This window comes from Callospermophilus lateralis, chromosome 5, assembly GCF_048772815.1.
Source record: "Callospermophilus lateralis isolate mCalLat2 chromosome 5, mCalLat2.hap1, whole genome shotgun sequence".
Taxonomy (NCBI): Eukaryota; Metazoa; Chordata; class Mammalia; order Rodentia; family Sciuridae; genus Callospermophilus; species Callospermophilus lateralis.
This window is the reverse complement of record NC_135309.1, coordinates 42,962,459-42,977,612: the sequence shown is the minus strand read 5'-3', so window position 1 is coordinate 42,977,612 and position 15,154 is coordinate 42,962,459. Positions and strand designations below refer to the sequence as shown.

Here is a 15,154-nt window from a genome sequence, read left to right as displayed (position 1 = left end):
ACTATATACCACGGATACAAACCATACAATGTAGACTATGGGAAAAGTCTATGGGACAAATCTTCCAACAAAACACCACAGAGGGACTTTGCTTTCTGTTTTGGGTCAATGTTTTTTAAATTTATTTTTTAGTTGTAGTTGGACAAAATACCTTTATTTATTTTTTTTAAATGTGGTGCTGAGGATCGAACCCAGGGACTCGCATGTACTAGGTTAGGCCTCCACCATTGAGCCGCAATCGCACCCCCTTGGGTCAATTTAAAAATTCAAATTTCTAACTCAAAGTAATGAGTGTGGTTATCCTCCCAGAGAGTAAACAGAAATAACTTCCACTGCCTCTATCCCGAATTATATACACTGTTGTATATCACGGTTTTATATGTATTTACATTCTTTTTTGTTTTTATAGTGTACTAGGAGTGGAACCCAGGAGTGTTCTATTACAGAGCTACAACCCATTTTATTTTTTACTTTTTACTTTAGGCAGATTCTCTTGAGACTGAAGAGGATGGACTTAAACTTGTGATCCTCCTGCTTCAGCCTACTGAGTAGCTGGATTACCAGCATGTGCTGGTAATATATATATATAATATATGTATTTAATTCCTTAAAGCATTATTTTCTTCAGTCATTATTATTTACAGTTACCCAAATATTTACCATTTTCCGTGCTCTTTTTTTAAATAAAGAATTTCAAACCCATGTACATATCATTTAGAGTCAACAATTACAAATTCATGGCCAATCTTGCTTCATCTATACCACTACCTTCTTTAGAAGCTACTTTCAAATATCTCCCATAGAGCATAACATTTTATGTTTCATCATCCTACTCTCTTAACAGGACTAAATAATTCTGTCACACGTAACACTTTTCAGTAAAAATGAGCGCACGCGCACACACACATGCGGATGAGAGATCAAAATGGAAGAGGGGGAGTTATAATTCTGGTTTCACATAGAAAAAAAAATCTTCCCTTGCCAAGGGAAACTAAAACTATAGCCAACAATGGGAAGTCAATGTCCGAAACCAAGAGTTTTCAAATCACCTTTTGAATTAATGGAAAAAAATGAAACAGAACAGAAAAACAAAAAGTGCCTGATTTTTAACTGCTAGACCCAAAAGGCATAAAATTAAACTGCTAAAAATGTTCTAAATATTTTAGTCTCAGTGTCTGAGCTTACCTTCCCTTAAAGGAGAACAGTAAAAGTTTTAGAGACACCCTACTTTGAACAATAATAACCCTGAACCAAGAATAATTTGGCCTGGATTTTGGTGCCTACTGGGAAAACAAGAACCACAATAAAGCAAGACCAGGGATGGGGGTACAGTTGAATGACAGAGCATTTGCCTAGCATGCCTGAGGCTATGGGCTCTATCTCCAGCAAAAACAAGGACATAAATTCCGTAATCTTAAACTATGAGAAATCAGGGGCAAAAAAAACCTCCATACCTGAAAAGTCAAGGACACATCTTCACACCAAAGAATTTTTTCCCAGTCTGACACACACTAAATATTTCAACTAAAAGCCAACTAAATAACCCAGAACAATGATATTGGTAAAGTTTTCCTAAAAAAACAAATAAATTAGGAAGGCCACAACAGGGTTATAGCAAAGTATTAATTTAAGAATCAACCAGGGTGTGGCTCAGCAGTACAGCACATGCTCAGCATGCATGATTCCCAGGTTTGCATTCCAAGCACAACAAAAACAAAAGACAAAGAAAATCCCTACCCTATGTCACAATACATCTTATCAGGCCACTAGTATCCTGATACAAAAACTAGACAATGGTGGTACTCATCTGTAATCCAGTAGCTCAGGAAGCTGAGACAGGAGAATTGCAAGTTCAAAGCCAGCCTCAGCAATGGGTAGGTATTAGGCAACTCAGTGAGACCCTGTCTCTAAATAAAATATAAAATAGGGATGGGGATATGGCTCAGTGGTTGAGTGCCCCCTAGTTCAATCCCTGGCACTCCTCAAAATTTTAAAATTAAAATTAGACAAAAGATATCACACATGTGTGTGTGTACATACACACACACACACCAAAAAAAAAAAAAAAAAAAACCCTGCAGAAAATCATTCCTTACAAGCAAATCAAAATCCAGCAATGTAAAAAATGCCATGGACCAAATAGGATTCACTATAAGGCTGCAAGTTAAAAATACAAAAATCAATGGACTGAAGATATAGCTCAGTTGGTAGAGTGCTTGCCTTGCATACACAGGCCCTGAGTTCAATCCTCAGCACAAACACACACACACAAAAATCAATCAGTGAATTATATCATATTCATACAATAATCTGGGGGTAGTCTCAATAGGTACAAAAATATAAATGACAAAAGTAGGACTAAAAAGGAAGTTTCTCACCATAAAAGTTAACCTACTAAAACCACAGCTAAAGCTGGAAGAGGTGGCACATGCCTATAATTACAGTAATTTTGGAGGCTAAGGCCACAGAAAAATGAGTTCAAGGTAAGCATGAGCAACACACCAAGATGTTCTCTCAAAGGATAAGTAAATAAAATAGATCAAGAATCTAATATTTTGGATATTCAGAGAACTGTCCCTTTCCTATAGAGTAACAGAAAAAAATTGAGAATTTAGCATTTATTCCTTACATATTTACAGTTGATTTGTTTTCAACACTAATGACAAACCATGCAATAAGGACTAAATATTCTTTTCCAATCAATGGTGCTGAGAAAAATCAATACCAACATTCACAAAAATAGTTGGACCCCTGACACCATTAAAAACAAAACAGATCAAAGGCACTAGAAAAAAAATATATAAATCTTCAAGACCAAAGGTTACACAAAGGTTCTGAGGGGACACCAAAAAACGAACAAATTTAATGGGGAAAAAAAAATTATTTTTTTTAAATTTTGTGCTTCAAAGTATATGGTCAAGAAAGTAAGAGACAACCAAAAAACAGGACAACACTTATACAGCAAATCTAATGGACATATGTCTTGAATACATACAAAATACCTTCATTTGTAAAAGGCAAAAAATGGAAAGAACCTCAATATCAACCAACTGATGAATGGACAAATAAAGTATGGTTCATACGGAATATTATTCAGCATGAAAAAGACATAAGAGGGACATCAACAAGATGGCAAGAGGAAGTCACAAGTCTTGTCTCCCCAGAGAGATGTTGATTTAACAACAATACATAGTAGAAAACCCTTTATTAAGAGGTTGCGATATGGGCTGGGGATGTGACTCAAGCGGTAGCGTGCCCGTCTGGCATGCGTGCGGCCCAGGTTTGATCCTCAGCACCGCATACAAACAAAGATGTTGTGTCTGCCAAAAACTAAGAAATAAAATATTAAAAAAAAAAAAAAAAAGAGGTTGCAATATGGGGCTGGGGATGTGGCTCAAGCGGTAGCGCGCTCGCCTGGCATGCGTGCGGCCCGGGTTCGATCCTCAGCACCACATACATACAAAGATGTTGTGACAGCCAAATACTAAAAATATTAAAATTCTCTCTCTCTCTCTCCCTCTCTGTTAAAAAAAAAAAAAAAAAAGAGGTTGCAATACCATAGATGAGCACAAAGACAGCCACAATAAAAAATTAAAAGCTTGTCGGTAAAGACTAATCTGCGTATACAAATACTAAATACTGTAATGCTGTTGCATAAAACACAACTAAATCAGGTATAGAATTTAGCAAACAAAAGCGTAAAAATAACTATAACTATTAAACTGTTAATGTATACACAACATAGATAGATATAACTTACAATATAAAAGACAAAGGGTGGGGGAGAAACAAAGTGGAAATGGGAATATGTAAAACAGTGGTATTTTGCCAACCACATGCTTATAATCCCAGGAACTTGGGAAGAGTGAGGCAGAAAGATGACAAGTTAAGAAGCCAGTCTCATCATATCAGCAAGGCCCTAAACAACTTAGACCCTGTCTCAGAACAAAAAAATTAGAAAGGATTGGGGATAGCCGGGCATGGTGGTGCACACCTGTAATCCCAGCAGCTCAGGAGGCTGAGACAGGAGGATTACAAGTTCAAAGTCAGCCTCAGCAAAGGCAAGGCATTAAGCAATTCAGTGAGACCCTGTCTCTAAATAAAATACAAAAAAAAAAAAAAATAGGGCTGGGGGTATGGCTCAGTGGTTGAGTGTCCCTGAGTTCAATTCCTAGTACCCATAAAGAAAAAAAAGGACTGGAGATGTAGGTCAGTGGTAAAGTGCCCCTAGGCTCAATGCTCAGTAACACACACACACACACACACACACACACCCAAAAAGGGATAAGTTTTTTTATGAACAATTTAAGCTGTTCACAGTGTAAAGATTATCGTGTTTCATGTATGTCTGATGGTAACCAAATAAAATTGCCTATAGAAGACACAAAATGAAATGAAAAGGGAAAAAAGCATGTCAATATAAAATACACACAAAGGAAGCAAGGTAGGAAAAGGAACAACCAGATACAAGACACACAAACTATAATTTTAAAACTGGCAATAATAGGGCTGGGGCTCAGTGGTAGAGCGCTTGCCTTGTACATGTCAGGCGCTGGATTTGATTCCTCGGCACCGCATAAAAATAAATGAAAAAAAATAATGGTATCGTATCCATCTACAACTAAAACAATTAAAAAAAAACTGGCAATAGTAACTCCTTCCTTATTTTAAATGTAAATGGCTTAAAGGTTCTAATAAAAAGATAGCATGGCTGAATAGATTAAATATGATGTAATTATACATTATCTACAAAAGATTCACCTTAAAATTTAAGGACATATATAGGTTGAAAGTTAAAGGATGGAGGAGCTGAGGTTGTGGCTCAGAGCGTTTGCCTAGCATGTGTGAGGCACTGAGTTCAATCCTCAGTACCACATTTTAAAAAAATTAAAGGTTATCAAGTCCACCTATAACTAAAAACAAATAAATAAATAATTTTTTAAAAAAGTTAGGGCTGGGGTTGTTCTCAGAGGTAGAGCGCTCGCCTCGCACGTGCTATACTCAATACCACATAAAAATAAATAAGTGAAATAAAGGTACTGTGTCCAACTACAACTAAAAAGTCACTATAAAAAAACAATCAATTCACCTGGAATATATAATATCAGAAGACCCAAAAATGAAGCAAACATTGACAGAATTAAAGGAAGAAATAATTCCATGAAGAGATTTTATTACACTACTCACAATAATGGCAAATGCAGCCATACAGAAGATAAATAAGGAAACAAGAATTCAACAACACTACAGATGAACTGAACTTAATAGACATATACAGAAAACACCAGTTGTGGGGCTGGGATTGTGGCTCAGCAATAGAGCACTCGCCTAGCACTGGTGGGACCCGGGTTCGAACCTCATAAAAATAAAGGCATTGTGTTGTGTCCATCTATACCTAAAAAATAAATGTTAAAAAAAGGAAGAAAGAAAGAAAAAACCACTTGACAGTAACAAAATACATATTCTTCTATATGTGCACAGGGAACATTCTCCAAAATAAATCACTTTGTCGCAAAATAAGTCTTAATAAGTTATGGGGGGGCTGGGGATGTGGCTAAAGCAGTAGCGTGCTTGCCTGGCATGCGCGCGGCGCTGGGTTGGATCCTCAACACCACATACAAATAAAGATGTTGTGTCTGCCCAAAGCTAAAAAATAAATATTGAAAAATTCTCTTGAAAGAAAGAAAGGGGAGGGGAGGGGGAAAAATAAATAAAGAATAGAAAATAATACAAAAAAGCAGGGCTGATGTGTGCAAAGCCATGGTAATGCCAAAAGAAAAAACTTGACTACTCCAGTTGCTTTTTTGAAAAGAACAATCAATCAATCAATAAAAGTAAGTTTAAAGTCTTTGAGAGAAAGAGAATCAATTAAAATCAGAAATAACTTGAATCACCAAGGAGAAACAGATACATCCCTAGAAATATATAATCTATCAAGACTAAATGAAATGACTCATGAAGAAATAGAAAATCCAGCAGACAACCTTCCAACAAAGAAAAATCCAGGATCACTGGAAGCCAAGGACTAACTCTGACAAGGAAAGCCAGACAAAAGATACTGCAAGAATGTTATAGACCAATATGCTTGTTACTACTGATGCAAAACTCTTCACAAAATACTAACAAACCAAACTCAACAGTAAATTGTTAGGAATCACACTCATGACCAAAGTGATTTAATTCTGGGATGGTTGTTAAAAAAAAAAAGAAAGAAAGAAAATAATTATTAAATAGACCATATTAACAGGATAAATAAACCCCCCAAAATCATATGATCATTTCAATTGATGCACAGAAAGCATCTGACAAAATTCAACCACCACTCAGTAAGTCAACAAACCAGGAAAATCCCATAAACACAATAAAGATGATATATGCAAAGATCCCAGCTAACATTAAATTCAATGGTGAAAAACTGAAAATATACCCACTCTACAGATGCCTTCAAAACAGTACTGAAAGCTCAAACAAAGTAACTGGACAAGAAAAAGCATTCAAACTGGAAAGTAAGAAGCAAAATTTTCTGCAAAAACACAATCTTATATGTAGAAAATCCTAAATATTACATTAAAAATGTGGTAGAACAAATTCAGCAAAGCTGTAGAAGACAAAATTAACACTAAAAAATCTTGCATTTCCAGCAGGGCGCAGTAGCTCACACCTGTAATCCCAATGGCTCGGAGCCTGAGATAGAGGCTGAGAGAGCAAAATCTCTACCAAAGTTCAAAGCTAGCCTCAGCAGCAGTGAGGCGCTAAGCAACTCAGTGAGACTCAATCTCTAAGTAAAAAACAAAACAGGGTTGGGGATGTGGATCAGTTGTTGAGTGCCCCTCAGTTCAAGACCCAGTACAAAAAAAAAAAACAACACTAGAAGATATCCATACTACCAAAGCAAACTTCACATTCACTGCAATTCCTATCAAAATTCCAAAAACAGCCAGACACAATGGTGTGCACCTGTAGCATCAGCAGGAAGATTACTTGATCTCAAGTTCACGGCTAGCCTGGGTACAACAAGACCCTGTTTCCAAAAAACAAAGAAACAAAACAAAAACACCAATATGGAACATGTTGTAGAAATAGAGAAAAACTCTTTAAAATTCATATGGGATTTCAAGAGAATCCCTAATTAAACAAAACAATCTTTAGGGAAAAGCTGGAGTCCTTACCCTAATTTCCAAACATATCCAAAGCTACAGCAATTAAACAATATGGTACCAGCATAAACATAGATATGAAGACTAACAGAATAGAGAGCTCTGAAATAAATAAAGCATCACATACCCAGTCAAGTAGTTCAACAAGGGTGGCAATATTATTCACAATGTGGAAAGACAGTCAAAAACCCACAGAGTGAAAAGACAACTTATGGAATAGGAGAAAATATCCACAAATTATGTATCAGATACAGTGGTTAATATTTACAATACATACAGAACTGTCACAACTAATAATAACCAGGTTAAAATATGGGCAAAGGACTTGAACAGACTGTTCTCCAAAGAAAATATACAAATGGCCAATAAACCCCTGAAAAGATGTTCAACACCAGAGAAATGCAAATCAAAACCATAATGGGCTATCACCTCACCCCCATTAGTATGGCTATGCTCAGAGAAACAGAAAATAAGTTGTTAACAAGAAACAGAAAATAAGTTGTTAACAAGGATAGGAAGAGCTAAGAGCCCTTTTGCACAATCAGTGGAATTTAAAATGGTGCATCAACTATGGAGAATATGGAAGTTCCTCAAAAACTTACAAGTAAAATTCCTATTAAAATTACAGGGGCTGGGGCTGTAAAGCCTAGCATGTGTGAGGCACTGTGTTCAATTCTAGAACCACATAAAATAAAAAATTACAGGGCTGGGGTTGTGGCTCAGTGGTAGAGTACTTGCCTAGCACATGTGAGGCCCAGGGTTCAATCCCCAGCACCACATAAAAGTAAATAAAATACTGTGTCCAACTTAAAAATAAATATTAAACATTACTATGTGGGATTGGGGTTGTGGCTCAGAAGTAGAGAGCTCGCCTACCAGGCATGGGGGACTGGGTTTGATCCCCAGCACCACAAAACAATAAAATGAAGATGTTGTGTCCACCTATAACTAAATATATATATATATATATATATATATATATATTTAAAAATTACTATGTAACCTAGCAATTTCACTTTTGGATTTATATAAAAAATAACTGAAAATCGATCTCAAAGAGCACATCCACATTCACTGCTGCATTTATTATTCACAAGACAAGATGTGGAAGCAACCTAAATGTCCACAGACTAATAAATGAATAAGGAAAAAAAGAAGGGTGCCATTTGTAGTAGTGCATGCCTGTAATCCCAGCATCTCAGAAAACAGGGACAAAATGAGGAGGGGGTGCTGTGGTACAGATCAATGGCAGAGCATGTGCTTAGCTGCTTAGCATGCAAGAAGCCCTGGGTCTGATACCCAACACCACATTGAAGGGGATTTAAAAAAAAAAAAAAAAGGAAAGCTGAGGATATAGTTCAGTGATAGAGCACCTTCCCACCATGTGCCAGGGCCTGGGTTCAATCAATACAAGTGGAAAAAGAAAGAGTTCCTACATCACGGATGGATCTTGAAAACAATATACAAAGTTAAAGAAGCCAGGGTCACACATTATCTGATTCTATTTCTAAGAATTATATGGAACTGGCAATAGATTGGGGAAAATTGAAGGAAGACTGGCAATAGATTGGGGTAAACAAATGTTCCACATTTGATCATGTGGACTTTTGCATACTCTGTGAAAAATACTAAAAACCACAAATTGTACTATAAATTTTATGATGTGTGAATTATACTTCAATAAAGCTGAGAAGGGAAAATGTACTATGGTAAGTAATTTCAGGACTCTCACATTTAAGGATACTTAATTTTATCCTCAGTGACTACACTGTACGTTAATATCCTGACAGATTTTTACTGTTTCCCTCATACTGCTAAGGTAAGATACCCCTGGTATTTTTATCTACTTATAAATCTTCCAAAATGGATTTAATACACTTAAGACCTTCCCATAAGTACTACAGAACAGTTTCATTTTTTTCTCCCAGAATATTCCTTTTGCTTACAGAATAGATAGATCTATCATAAGCTGTGAACAAAGGAATTTAAATTTCAAGCCCAAAGTTTCTCAATTACCTGCAATAACACATTGAGTCCCCAAAGCTAATAGATTTTTAAAGGTAGGAATAAGGAACAAGAACAAAAATATTGCTGAGACTTACTAAAAGGAAAAAGTGAGGAAAAGGTTTTGGTAAAAATGTCTGAAAATATATATAGAAATGTGATTTTCAAAATTTCGTATCTTCTAGATAAAGCCTTTTCTTTTAGATGATCCTTCCCTTCCCAGTTTACAAATGAACTTTCCATTAAAACACATCAACTTCAGAAGAGGAACATCATAGGCACTTTTTCCAACCCCTTTCACCACAGTCAGAAGTCCTTACCTGGTTCAGGGAGCTCAGCCTGGGGTGTCAAACTGGGAATTACTGGCTCCTTTTCCATATCTTCCACGCTTGCACTGGATTTATCACAAACATTCAAGGGTGGACCAACTGAATCTAAGTGGCTAGCATGATTTGGATCTGTCAGTGAGTCCTCTAGTATGTTTGTAGAAGTTGGAGTTCTATTCTCTGGGAAATCATCCCGACCCTTCTGAACAGGGTCACTAGGAAGCAAGACCCCAAAGGCACCCTCAGAGTTCTCTTTCTCCTTAAACCTGTTAGTGCGCTTTCCAGGTTTTGTGCGCCTTTGGTTTAAACGCTGCCACCGCTTTTTAGGCACCACTTGATTTACCCCATTTAGTTCATCATTCTCACTATTCATTTCAGAGTCCAGCTCTGGGCCTTTTCTGTTCTCAAAGGGGGAACCCTTTTCAAGAATTTTATCAGGTTCAGACTGTTTATCAAAATGTACAACGGAAAACTGAGCATCTTCACTTTTTAAATGTCCTGTTAATTGAAGAGTTTCTTCTTTACCAAGATCTTCTACCCCACCCTTGGATGGGCCATTCACAGAGCATCCACTCTCTTTGTCTCCCTGCAGTGCAGTTTCCAGAGTCACAGCTGAAAGCCGGTTCTGGTTCAGTTTTCTTTTGCGCTCTGTCTTTAAGGCTTTCCGGTTCACTGTATTCTTTGCCACCTGGGCTGAAAAAACATCTCTAAATTTGGAGGATGGTTTTGATCGGGCACAGTTGCGCCTGGTAACACAGTTGGGACGACTTTTGCCAGAAGCAGGAAGGTCTCCTCTGTCAGACACTATGCCAGGCAAGGAGGCAGACAACTCCCCAGAGAGCACAGAGTCACCACTAGAGTTAGGATGGGCTGAGTCCTGAGTGCCCTCTCCATTTTTTTCTGAATTGTGGGTGGAGCCTCCTGAAACCAAAACCTTAGATGCTGCCACAGGACTACTGGTAGTAGAACAGTCGCCACGAACAGGACTTCGATAAGAGACCAGATTCTGAGCAGTCATCAACCTTTGCTCCTTGGTCTTACTATCATGCATATCTTTCAACATCATTAGCAATGTACTAAATTTGTAGTCTGGTTCAATAGGTATATGATTCTGACTAGAAGCAGAAGAAAAAAGTAATGGTTTTGAGGGCTTTGATGTTCCAGAGTCACTGACATCATCACCTAAGGATCTGTAAGAGAGTTCCTTCAATTCAGATAGAACATGTTTAACTACTGCTGTTTCTATGTCACTTGAATCCCTGGTTTTCTCATGCATGTTGTTCAGTAGTTTTAGCCCATCCACCTTTCCAGTTTTAGAAATGCTGGCCAAAGGAGAGCCTTTGGTATCAGAAGAGCAGCATTTCAAACCACAGTCCTCATTTGTACCTTGGGGTTCTACTATAACTGGATTTTCTTTATGTTTACACTTTATACTTCGGAACTTGGGCTGTTTGCTTTTCGAATGTAACAGAGCTTGATTTGTAGTACCACTCTTTATCAGTGTGTTTTCACTGGAAATGCTTGATGGTGTGTTAAATTTTGGAGAGAGACCATCATTTCTAAACTCCGATTGGGTTTTGTGGACGAGAGTGGACACTTTAATATCAGTGAGATTAACCTGAGATGTCTCAGTTCCAGGATCTACTGTCTTTGTACAATCTAGTAAGTGGTCTGTATGTGAGTTAATGAGAGATTTCTGTTTTGCTTTCACCCTAGTGTTTGTAGCAGGATACCTAGAATACTTCATCTTTTCATTTTTCTGCATGGATAACATGTTCTCTCTTCTATCAAATGTATCTGTAATTTCAAGGACACTGTTATCAGACTCTGAGCTGTGTTCTACAGGATCCAGATCACTACTTCCATCATCAGAAGTGGTACAGATACTGATGGAATCACTTCGCTTTTCCTCATCACCAGCTCCAATATAACAGAGCTGTACTTTTGAACTACACACCAGACCTCGCTGAAGTTTCTTTTTCTCCCCAGAATGTTTAGAGATCAAGGCACCCTCAGACAAGCCCAATAAAGAATCACAATTTGAAGTCTCAAATTCTTTCTTTGCACTGTTTTTGCCACACGAAGAAAACAGGAAACTTCCAGGCGCAGTGCTGGACGCTGTGAGGCTGTTTGCTATCCTTGAAAGTTCATTAGAGGCCTGCTTATCAGATACATCCCCAGAGATAAAGTTTAGGCCAAGGTTCTCTGGAATCTTACCCCTCCGTTCTTCCTTATGTGCTTCAAATTGCATGACGCTTTTTTTCACACTAGTCCTTTTTGGATTATCAGAGCTCTTTCTGGCTCGAGACTTAGCAGAGGGCTTTTCCTTCTCATCTGCAGAATGCTCAGAATCAAAAGCCAGAGATTTCAAGCAGCCATTAAGCAACAGATCATGTTCTGATTCAGGATCATTTGTACAGTCCTCAAATGGCATATCCTCCTCACTGTCCAACTTGCCTGAACCAGTGACACATTTTCGGTTCTTTGACCCTTTAGGAACATCATATTGTTCAGCAAGACCAACACTGGCTTCCCATTTACTCAAAATTTTCTGAGGAACCTTAAATGTAAACGAGAAAAAGCACAACACTTATCAGAGAAATGTGAGGCGACACTGGAAGAAAATGAATAAACATCTTTCAAATCAGAAGCTTATCTAAACTTTTTGCACTTCTTCAAGGTCTTATTATGAGACTTGTCAGGAAATTATCATGTTGATTTACCCTCAGTTTACCTAAAAGGGATTCCCCAACAATACTTCGGTCAATAAGACTCATCATTAGAGGAGAATTGGTGTCATAAATTCTCTGCCCTTCTTGGATTTATAAACAAAAAGAAGTAGCCATTACTCAGACTACAACTGAAAATATTACATTTCTAAATCAGACCTTCCTTACTTACTCCTCTATAACTTAGAATAAGGATTTATTTTCTTCCTGACTTATGAAGGGCATGCACATGCTCAGATGCAAAAGAAAGAAAAAGTTTAAGGATGAATATGAAAATACAGGCAGGGAGGAATGAAGAGATCAGATCTAATTCTAGGAAACCTGAATTTTTAAATTCTACCTATCACTAGGGCATCTAGCTAAGTACATACAAAGTGGATTATGTCCTATTTATCTCTGAGGCATGATTATGTAGTACAGAGACACTTGGGTATAACAAAATACATGTGTTCTTTTCTAGGATCTTCACAGCATGAGGAGATTTGAGGCTCTGTGAAACGTATCTAATTTTCTAGGCTCTTTCCTTCCTTGGCTCCATATAATAGATACTAGTCAAGTATTAACATTGTTAACTCTAAGTGTTCACAATTAATTTTAATACTTGTGAAAAAGATGTTCTGCTAAGAATGTAAAACTGTCACTAAAGAGGCACTAAACTATGTGGTCTCTTTTATATGCAAATATACCCACTAATGCTCATGTCTCTGACTAAAGTAAATCAATGTTCCAGAACAAGAAAGTACTAGATAAATCCTATGAAAAGAAGGGTAATAAATCTACCTAGCTAAAAGCATAAAATAAAAATTCTGACAACTTCCTACCACTAACCATCCAAAATAATAGCAAGTTAAACTCCTTCGTCCTAACAACATATACTAATAGTTTTCATATTATCAAACTTATAACAGGGTATTTTATACATACTTCTAATCAGAACAGTTCTACAAGGTATGTTATTAGACAGTTTTAGAGATAAAGATGAGTCTAAAAGAACTTATAAAAGTGATAGACCCTGTATACTAATTTAAAATTATCCTAATCATAATTTTTTTCAAAAAATCTAAAAGTACTTGTTTATACATATTATATATACACAGTGAAATAAGAAGCAAACTAAGAATTATTTCTTCTTTTAAAGTGACTATAAAAGAACTGGTGCTGAGTACGGAGGGGCACGCTTGTAATCCCAGTGCTTGGAAGGCTAAGACAGGAGGATCGTGAGTTCAAAGCCAGCCTCAGCAACGGTGAGGCGCTAAGCAATTCAGCGAGACCTTGTCTCTAAATAAAAACAAAATAGGACTGGGGATGTGGTTCAGAGTGCCCCTGAGTACAATCCCTGATACCAAAACAAAACAAAAAAGCAAAAGAATTGACTATTGAGCTGGGGATGTGGCTCAAGCGGTAGTGTGCTCGCCTGGCATGCGTGCGGCCCGGGTTCGATCCTCAGCACCACATACAAAGATGTTGTGTCCGCCGAAAAACTAAAAAATAAATATTAAAAAATTCTCTAAAAAAAAAGAAATGACTATAAAAAAAATTAAATCATACTGAGAAAGAATAGTGATTGTTAGGAGCTAGGGGAAAAAAGAAATAGTAAGTTACTATTTAATGGAGACAAAGTTTCAGTTTTAGCAAATGAAAAGAATTAAGAGACCCAGGAACATAGCTCAGTGGTAGTGTTTTCCTACAATGCATGAAACCCTGAGTTTGATACCCAATACCACCAACATATATATTTTACATAGATAATTTTACATCATAAATTGTAACTAAAGTATGGTTAAAATGATTAATTTGATGCTATGTGTATTTTAACAACAAAATTGGAGGGAAAAATTAAAAGAAAATTTTTCTCAGCCAACATTAACATCAAGCAAAAGAAATAAACGTTCATGATTAAAATATATCCAGGTTTTGAAAGAATGAATTCAACACTGATAAAACATTAAAAAAAAAAATGTTAAAAAGCTGATTATTCTGATTTTTAAGAGAAATAATTAGTCCAGAGGATGAGAAGTAGGATATTTCATTTTAATGATCACTTTCCTCTTGCCTAAGAAATAATCAAAAAAGACTGGTCAGGTGGTATTGTATTGTGGCTTCTCTTAGAGACAAGGTAGAAGTATCTAAAGTCATTTCTTCAAAAACAATGTAAAGTATTTCAAAAGCTTACTTCACCCTCATCCCTGCAAAAAACCTGCTTACTAGCTATTTTCTCAAAGATACCCTACTAACAAAGAAAATGGCTTATATTTCAAGAACAATGCTTCTCCTTTCTGCCAATCTACAAGTAGATAATTTTTAAGAAGCCCCTTATTGAGATTTTATTTTTACCTTATGCCTATATCCTTTTTCTTTCTGCTTTCCTCTTTTCCTAAGAACAGGTAGTTCTTCAAATTGATGCCTGCCTTCAAACATGACGATTGCTTTTCCAGCCACCCAGGCTCTTTCAGAAGGGTCTCCAAAAGCCTCCACGTAATATTCCCGATATGGTCTCCGATTGGCAACTAGATAAGGATAAAAATCAGTGTCACTACTTCATCATCTAGAGAATAGCCTTACCCCTACTGCCAAAGATGCTTAGTCTCTAGTGAAAATCAATAAACATGATAAAATATCAACAGAACCAGACAATTGGGAGTAGATCACATAGAAGAAAAATTATATTCAATTTATATGGCAAGAAAATGCATGAAAGTTTTTGAAAATATCAGTAGTTTAGTCTAAGTATATGTTAGGGATCAGTTAGACCATAGTTTAGTCTATGTTAAGGATCAGTTAGATCATGGAGGCACATGCCTGTAATCCCAGCTACTCAGGAGACTAATGCTGGAGAAATCTCTAGTCCAAGGTGGCCTCACCAACCTAGTGAGACTGAGACTCTGTCTCAAAATACAAAGGACAGGAGACACAGTTCAATCATAGAGTGCCCCTGGGT

General features: G+C 36.9%; 1 protein-coding gene across 8 annotated transcripts in view; it reads right to left on the bottom strand.

Annotated features, from left to right (window-relative positions):
• The window catches only part of Nsd1 (nuclear receptor binding SET domain protein 1), a 140,725-nt gene that overhangs the window by 70,060 nt on the left and 55,511 nt on the right, over positions 1-15,154 (bottom strand). For all 8 annotated transcript variants that reach the window (XM_076856591.2, XM_076856593.2, XM_076856594.2 and 5 more), the window contains exons 4-5: positions 14,551-14,723; positions 9,482-12,047 (exon numbers count right to left, since the gene is read on the bottom strand). In XM_076856591.2, coding sequence (XP_076712706.2) covers positions 9,482-12,047; positions 14,551-14,723 — 2,739 coding nt within the window. The remainder of the gene's footprint in view (positions 1-9,481; positions 12,048-14,550; positions 14,724-15,154) is intronic.